This window comes from Ilyonectria robusta (assembly GCF_021365365.1).
Source record: "Ilyonectria robusta strain PMI_751 chromosome Unknown BGZ61scaffold_204, whole genome shotgun sequence".
Taxonomy (NCBI): Eukaryota; Fungi; Ascomycota; class Sordariomycetes; order Hypocreales; family Nectriaceae; genus Ilyonectria; species Ilyonectria robusta.
In genome coordinates, this window is record NW_025764638.1 from 1 (window position 1) to 8,390 (window position 8,390).

Genomic DNA, 8,390 nt, shown 5'->3' on the forward strand with positions numbered 1-8,390 from the left:
GAGATACCTTCCGGATAGTATGCAGTACTGTAGTCTTGCAAGGGGGCACAAAATTACTAAGTATTTCCACATGGTTGAGGCTTCCCAAAAGGGTTATGTCACCCATGTGGTAATGTGCGACCGTAGTCCGGCGGCAGCTGGCACCAGCCGCCTCAGGCAGCAGTCACCCGCAGCCTCAGGCAGCAGTCCCCCGCACTTAGGTGCGGTCCTTCAGGCCCACTCAGTTACAGAAACCAACCTCTGCTTTCTTCCACTCGGCGACGTTTGCTCCAGTGCGTCCCACAGACCTCCCTCTGTAAACCCAGTGTAGGCCTGTGACCTCTACGCGCCGATAGAGCGTCAAGGATATAGATAGCATTGACGCGCTACGTGTGCTTCAATATCTGTATGTACCACACCATCCCCGGCTGAGGGAATCCACGCTGACAGTACGAGTGAGAAAATCATTAAGGATATCCGCCCCAACGAAGTTCGACTTTCTCAGAAGCAATGCCACTACACCAGCCGGGCAATGACCTCTTGGAGCGCATCAATGGCCTCATCACCAGTTACCGCTCAACAAATGATTTCGATTTCAAGCAACTCGAGGAGGCAATCTCTCTTTGCAGACAACACCTTGGAGTAGTGGACAGTAGTCCTAATCAGCTGGCGTTCCTTGGGAGTTTACTATGGTTGAGGTATCGGGCCAATGGATCGGATGAAGATTTGAAAGAGTCATCCCGTATCGGGCTGGAGGCAGCCAGATCAATGGCTCGAGATGATCCCCAAAGGCAAGGAGTGCTGTTCAACACCCTATCAATCTTAAGCGAGATTTGCAAATCCGCTGGAGCTACCGACAATCTGGACGAACTTTGTTGGATTGGTATCGAAGTTGCCCAGTCATTGGGCCTTGATGACCCTGCCCGGCCCGCTATCTTACGAAACCTTCGTGCTGACATTGGCAAAAAGTTCGAAAGGGCCAAGACATTGTCAGACTTGGAAGATGTGATTGCTGTGGGGAAAGAATATGCCAGAACAGATGGTGGACTAAGTGCCCTTTGCGAGTTAAGGGCCATGTGGTATCAGAAGTACGAGACAACACGAGAGCCGAAAGACTTGGACGAGGCAATTCTAGTCGCCCAAGACGCAGTCAAGGAGGGGACTCGCACTTCAACCCACCTATCAGAGCTTCTGAATAACCTCGGAATCTTGCTCAGCGACAAATACACTCATACGCGAGTCCTGAAAGATCTGGAAGACGCAATTTGCAATGCTCGAGAGGCATTGAAAACTACCATCGATGCTGATCCTAACCAAGCGATGTACCACTATAATCTGAGCATGATGCTTCTAAAACGATATGAGAGGCAATCAGCAACCGAGGACTTGGACGAAGCTGCTACTCTTAGCAAAATTGCTGTTAGCGGAACATCAAACGGCCATGCTGAACGATCGAATCGACTGAACCACTGTGGTAGTTGCTTCAGCGCGAAATACGAAGCAACCTCATCGCTTGACTACTTGGATACGTCGATCCGCTATTGTCAGAAAGCTGTCGATGAAGCTCTACCAGCTGCCCGCGCATCAGCCCTCAATTCTCTTTCGACATCATTGAGCCAAAGATTCAAACGGTTAGGCACTGTCGAGGACTTAAAGGCCGCTATTGGATATAGCCGAGAGGCCGTCTGTCAGATGGAGGCACTCGGAAGAGATGACCCGTATATACTCAGCACGCTTGCAAACCAGCTATGCAGGAAGTATTCTCGTTCTGGAGACCTCACGGACCTTGGACAGGCAATCAATGCGGCGCGTAGGACCCTGGATGCGACTCCACCCGACCACGGCGATCGTGTACACTATCTCAGTAATCTTGGGGCCATGTTGGGAATGAGATATGACCGAGAGAAGATTCGCAGCGACATAGACGAGGCGATCGAGAGAGTTGGCGAGGCCTCGGGTGCTTTACCGGCAGGCGATCCTGTCCGATTGCTGTTACTCAGCAACTTGGGTCTGTGGCTCATCCAAAGACACGAAGGAACCGGACGGGTCGACGATCTTAACGAGGCTATTCAGTTTGGAAGGGAAGCAGTCAGCAAAATGGCCCCGTCAGATCACAGACTTGGACATGTCTCATTCAACTTAGCCCGAGCCTTGGGCTTTAGAGGCAAGGGGAAGGGGAAAGGCGGAGAGACGTCTCAAGATCTCGAAGATGCTCTTCTTCATTACACGAACGTGGCTCAAAATGATCTTACAGCACCCCTAAAAAGGATTGAGGCCAGCAGGGCAGCAGCAGATTTGCATATAAGTCGGTCCGACTGGCCTGCTGCGTATAAACTCCTCGCCGGCGCCATTGGGCTTCTTCCCAAAGTTTACATTCGTGGCCTCTTATGGGACGATCGACAATACGTTCTGAGAGGCATGTCCGGTCTTTCCTCACTGGCGGCCTGTGCAGCCCTCAATGCTGGAATCATGCCACCAGAGGCTCTTGCTCTTCTGGAAGCAGGCCGAGGCATTATCGCCAGTTCGGTCATTGATTCCCGTTCGAGTTTCTCTGCTTTAGAGAAAGCAAGCCCTGCTTTGTATCAAGAATACATGGAAAAGCGGGAGCTCGCTTCGTTTTCCATGTCGAAGCCGGAGAGCCAATGGGGCAAGGCAGACGACGTGTCCCTTCGAAACCGGGCTATCCGTGTTTTGGAGCTTCTTGAGGAGCAGATACGGGAGCAAACGGCGCTTCAGACCTTTGGATTGTCCCTAGCCCCGAGTGGTCTCATCCAGTTGGCAGAATCCGGCTCCATCGTTTCATTCAACGTCACCGAGCACCGCAGCGATGCCTTTCTTGTTTCCAACAGGGACATCACGGTTCTCTCGCTAGCAGAACTCCATTTTAGCGATCTTTTACACAGGGTAGAGGACATGGATAAGATAACAAGCGCACGCGATACTGCAACCTACCCCAACAGAAATAAAAAACTTCGAGCACACCTTAAATGGCTGTGGGAAGTGGCTGTACGCCCCGTCCTTGTCGCTTTAGATTTGTTGCGCACCACTGCGACTACACCGGGCCGCCTCCCTCGCCTATGGTGGGTCACGAGCGGCCCGGTTGGGCACACTCCACTCCACGCAGCAGGTTCAGGATGGGGTCAAAGCACCGAGAACACGGCAAGTCATGTTGTGTCATCGTACATCCCAACGTTCAAGGCACTTGCCAGTGCTCGGGAGATATCGCTAGCCATGCGGGGGTGGCAAGAATGTGGCATACAAATCGTAGCTATGCCGAAAACTACTGGCTTCGAGGACCTCAGCACGGCTGGAGAAGTTGAAGGCATACAGCGAAGCGTCAAAGAGTGTGATGTCCTCGAAACGCCAGACAAGGAGTCGGTCCTCGACTCCATGCGATGCCGTCCGATAATGCACTTCGCATGTCACGGCGAGTCGGATCCTGAAGACCCTTCCAACAGTTATCTGGCTCTTCGGGACGGCCCTGATGGGACCCCTCAGCGTTTGTCGGTGCGCGAAGTGGCCGATGTGTCCCTGCCTGAGGCATACATGGCGTACTTATCGGCGTGCTCCACTGCTCGACATAGGGCCCCCGATTTACGAGACGAGGCCATTCATATTGCGAGCGCATTTCAGCTTGTCGGCTTCCGTCATGTGCTTGCCACTCTGTGGATAGCGCATGACCTCACTGCCGTTGATATAGCCACTCTTTTCTATAAAGAACTAGCGCAGGCGTTGCCTAGTGGGTTTGAAGGCGCCGTCGTAAAAAGTGACCATGACCAGGTGGCATACGCTCACCACCACGCGGTACAGCTTCTACGAGAAGGAGCACTGCTTCCTATATGGGCAAGACGAACGAGCCCAGAGAACGTGATTTCATGGGCGACATTTGTGCATTTCGGGTGTTGATGGAAGTAGATCAGTTAGCACTGGCAGTCGTGACTCGATTTAGATGGCCAGAGGCCATGGATTTGCGGGAGTTACAGGAGCAAGGTTCAGTCTCATCCAAATTTATGGCCGTTACACGACTTCTAGTGCTTGTTTAATACTCCTAGGGAGAAGCAAGCTCAACAAACAGGTCATCCCTAAACTGAATGCAAACATCATGCTCATCATTAATGGCATCACCAAAGCCGGCCTCCACAAACTCGTCATCTTCAGGTGCCGCCCCAGCCCCGCGGGCGCCCTTGACGGATATCCAGCAGTCATCATTCGCCAGTGACGCGCGACGCCTCCCATCCTCGCCCTTGAAGAAGCTCAACTCAACCCTGCGATAGGCCACAGCAAACACCTGTTCACCCCGGGCCATGAAAGTTGTGTTTTGGTCCCTGCTACTGTTGAACTGTGCTTCTATCCCAATATCTGTTGTATCGTCCGGTACTGGGGCTCCTGCCACCACAGATACAGGCATGGTCACCTTGATTTTGGCTTCGGTTGATCGATTTTCTCTCATAATGACGCGCGCGTTTACCAGTGTGCGGTACCCAACCACAAAGTACCACGGCACATTGTATTTGTATCCATTCTCGAGAAGCTCGCGCACTTCTCCAAAGGCACAGAGCTCGCGGAACAGCGCACGTGGTTGCACCAAGCTGTACTCGGAGAACTGTAGGCCAGACGAGCCTTCTTCGGGCAGTATTTCGAGCTTGTTCGGAGAGCTGGAGAGGCTAGCTGACGCCGAGAAGAGCTTGGTGAGGGCAGCCTTAAACGAGGCTGTCGTTGTGGAGGAGTCCTTGTCATTAAAGGCCTCGATCGTCCGCCACTGGAAGCCCCTAGCAGACTTAACGCTTTCCTCGACTTCAATCTTGTGCTCCGCGTCCCGGTTTGGATAGCGTCGGTCAGGTACGAGGCTGCCGAGGAGTATCTGGTCAGGAGGGCAGGGCAGGGCAGTTAAAACAAGAGGCGGCGGAGCCATGATTACTTGATCCTGAAGGGAAGAATTGTCAAGACTCAGAATAGTGCACGTTCAATAATTTTGCTTCCAGGTGAAGAGAGCAGAATGGGTGGTGGTCAGGTGGCCAAGGTAAGAAGACTTTACGGATTTCGGCAAAACGCACTCCCGGGCCAAGTGGGTACGTACCTTGTAAGGTATCCGGTGGATTTAAAAAGTAATACACACTGTGTGACATGTGTCCGTGCGCCGAAACTCTCTTTTAAAGTTTAAGCAAAGAGGACACCGGATTTGTGTGTGTATGTACAGTACAAGTGCCCTATTGGTTGTAAGCCACCGGGCGTAATAAATTGTGTGTGTGTGTGTGTACAGTACGCAGGAATAACGAACGAGGCTATACCAGGGGGGACTATTGATCTATCTTGAAATCTTTATTATTTTCTGAATTGGAAGAGTTGTGAGGTGGTGGACTAGCTTTCATCATGACCTCTCCGGCAAGCGCCGAGACCGTGGTGGGGCCAGGCGGCCTACAGATGGTATAACCTCAGAACTCTACTCGAGTTCATTTTCAAGCCCCACTTTCCCGGGGGGAGAGTTCATGCCTTGCGGTACGAAAGGTCTTCTTAAGCTCTGGGATTTTTCACCCCCGAAATTGGCCCCCCCCCCCTGGCAAAATTACCCGATTCGGAAGCGCAACTGCACCTCTTATTGGCCCGGATTAATACCACACCCGGGTCCCTCTATTGGTCCAATCCTCCCACTCTCATTTGGCACATGTGGATGAACTTCGAATTCACCCTCCCCCCGAGATTAAGTGTAAAGAAGTCTTTATTGGCTGGGATTTTTCTGTTAAGAATTACGTAGGATTTACGTGAGCTTTTAATTTATAATAATGTTGTTGCTCTTGTTATTTGCATTTTGTGAGATTTCTGCTTTTACTTGAGTTAGGTAAAATCTATTATATTAGATTGGATTTATAATATATAATATATATATAGGAAATAGTGGATTGATTTTTCTCGAAATCTTATTATTGATTTTCTTTATAAATTTTGGAATATCTAGTAGCTACTTAGCGGAGATGTTAGGTCTTTGGTGGATATCTGGTGCTAAGAACCCCGCTTTAGATGTTATTATTATTATGAAACGCGAACTAGATATTCCGGGCGGGGGATCATCGTCTACTGCATAAAAGAGCCAGAATGATAGGGGCAATAGAATCGTAACAAAATACTTATCATCTATTAATATATACCTAACTGTTCCTTAAATTTGCTATCTACATTATAAACTATATTATTGCTTATATTATGCGGATGAGTGCAATAATAATAACCAAGCCTTATTTAATATTACTCTGTATAATTGCTCCAGCCTAGCCTCGCTATTAAATATTTCCTATGGTATTTTATTCCTGACTATATCCTCTACATACGCCTTTAATAGCAATATAATACTATCTAGCGATTTGTACTATAATAGCTGTATATATAGGCTATATGAATTGCATTTTTGTGGCTTGAGTTATCTAGTCTTAGTATTTACCTTTGTTTTGGTTTCTTATAGCTCTAGTGCAATCTGGAGGAGGGTTTTGCCTTGGATTTTGTAATTGGTGTATGTAAATGCTATAGTATAAGGAAGTTCTTAGCGGCTTATATTATGCCTCTACTAAGGCCTCTTCTTAACCCTCTTCTTTTTAATTAGTATTTATATACTTATTGGAGTAAGTAGAATTATATCTAGTAGTATTTTATTAAATTTAAATTTCTTAGTTAATTTAAATAATAAGATAATACTAGTAGGTAGTTTAAAATAGAGGATGATGTTTGGGGCAAGCTAATAGCCTGGGAATTTTTTACTATCTAGTATAACTTCTAGTACTATATACTTAATGCTATTTATAAGCTTAAGGCCTGGGTTTATATTTATTGTTACTATAACTAATATACTAGGTATAAATATAAATATAGCTAGTATATAAATCTTACTATTATTTTTAATACTAGTTATAAGTATAGCTTCTTCTTCTATTACTAGTAATATACTAAATTTACCCTAATAATATTAGGGTAGAAATATCTAGACTAACTTTTAGTAGTACCTCTAAAAGGCCAAGATAGCATCTATATTTAGATACTATCTAGTGCTATTAAGAGGTGTAACTACTATAATACTCTTATTCTATAGTATAGCTTGGCCTTTCTAAAAGTATTAGCTATTAAGAAGCTCTATATTAAACTCATCTTGCTGCTCCTGCTGGATTTAAGTTAGTAGCTGCTATAGCTCTAGGTCTCCTGCTATATATATCTATTTAGTGAGCATTATAATGGTGGTAAATTAAGCCTAGAGTGTATATATTCTTATTTCATTTGTAATTCTAAGGGCAGATTATAGTATTAATAGCAACTTATTTTGCACTAGGCGGAACTAGTGGAAATCTCCCGATAGTAATACTACTAGGATGCTGCTAAAATCTTAATTTAATCTCCAGGAGGCACAAAGTTGCTTGTTGATGTTAGAGAGCATCTAGAGGCCTAGTATACTTATCTCATTAATAATAAGCAGCTACTTTTCTCTCTATCTTCTTTAAGTATTACTATTAATATAGGTTACTATACTGCTATTATTAATATTACTACTAGATATATTGAGTTGCATCCTATAGGTAGAGTAAATAGTTATATTGTTAATCTATACTACTATAGCCTCTAATATTATTATTATAAGCAGCTTGTATAATATATCTTTGCTAGTAAATAATTCTGCTAATGTTTTAATAACTCTAGACTTTCTAGTACTACCCTCCCTACCTAGAAATATATATAGTTATATATTATTATTATTCTTAATATTACTACTCTTAAAATTATTACTATTATCTTTATTTAAAATGGTATTAAAATAGCAATATACTAAAAGAAAGATAATTTCCTACTACTTATTTAAAATAAACCTCCTTATAATTTCCTAACTAGCTTAAAGAAATGTTATTAACAGTTTAAAGGCGACTCTAGTATTGGGTCTCTAAGTATTCTAGGTATCTATTTCTAATATTTCTATAATATCTTCTTCTACGCCTATAAAGGTATAGTTTAGTAATGCTTTTATACTAGTAGCTATATTCTATATAATCTAAACTCTATTAGAGCCTTGGATTTTTTTTATAATTTTCTTATTAGCTTGATTCTACTTGCTTTTAATTTCTTTAAGCTAATATTGTATTAGAAGCTTACTTTTAGCTATAATAGTTAGCTGGTATTATACTAGGTTCTCTATAGAAGTAATAATCTTAATATTATCCACAAAGTTGGGGATATCTACTCGGGCTTTATAGAGCTAATCTAGTATCTGTAAAAGATACTCTAAACTAGTAGTTATTTAGTTGGGGGCTGTAGCATCTTGTACTATCTTAATTAATTAGCTAAGCTAGTTAATCTAGTCTGGGTAATATACTTTTACTGGGCCTATAGAATCTTAAAGATTATACTCTATAATATTAATATTATTTAAAATAGCATTATCC

General features: G+C 44.6%; 2 protein-coding genes across 2 annotated transcripts; one reads left to right on the plus strand and one right to left on the minus strand.

Annotated features, from left to right (window-relative positions):
* Positions 1–242: 242 nt before the first annotated feature.
* BGZ61DRAFT_100725 (CHAT domain-containing protein) lies at positions 243–3,956 on the plus strand. Its single transcript, XM_046236821.1, has 2 exons — positions 243–385; positions 436–3,956. Exon 2 carries the CDS (start codon positions 490–492, stop codon positions 3,883–3,885), a length of 3,396 nt encoding a protein of 1,131 aa, XP_046092800.1. The 5' UTR covers positions 243–385; positions 436–489; the 3' UTR covers positions 3,886–3,956.
* A 12-nt stretch (positions 3,957–3,968) lies between these two features.
* On the minus strand, positions 3,969–5,084 carry BGZ61DRAFT_470133 (uncharacterized protein). Its single transcript, XM_046248041.1, has one exon. The coding sequence runs from the start codon at positions 4,889–4,891 to the stop codon at positions 4,028–4,030; it is 864 nt and encodes a 287-aa protein (XP_046092801.1). The 5' UTR covers positions 4,892–5,084; the 3' UTR covers positions 3,969–4,027.
* Between the last annotated feature and the right edge of the window lie 3,306 nt (positions 5,085–8,390).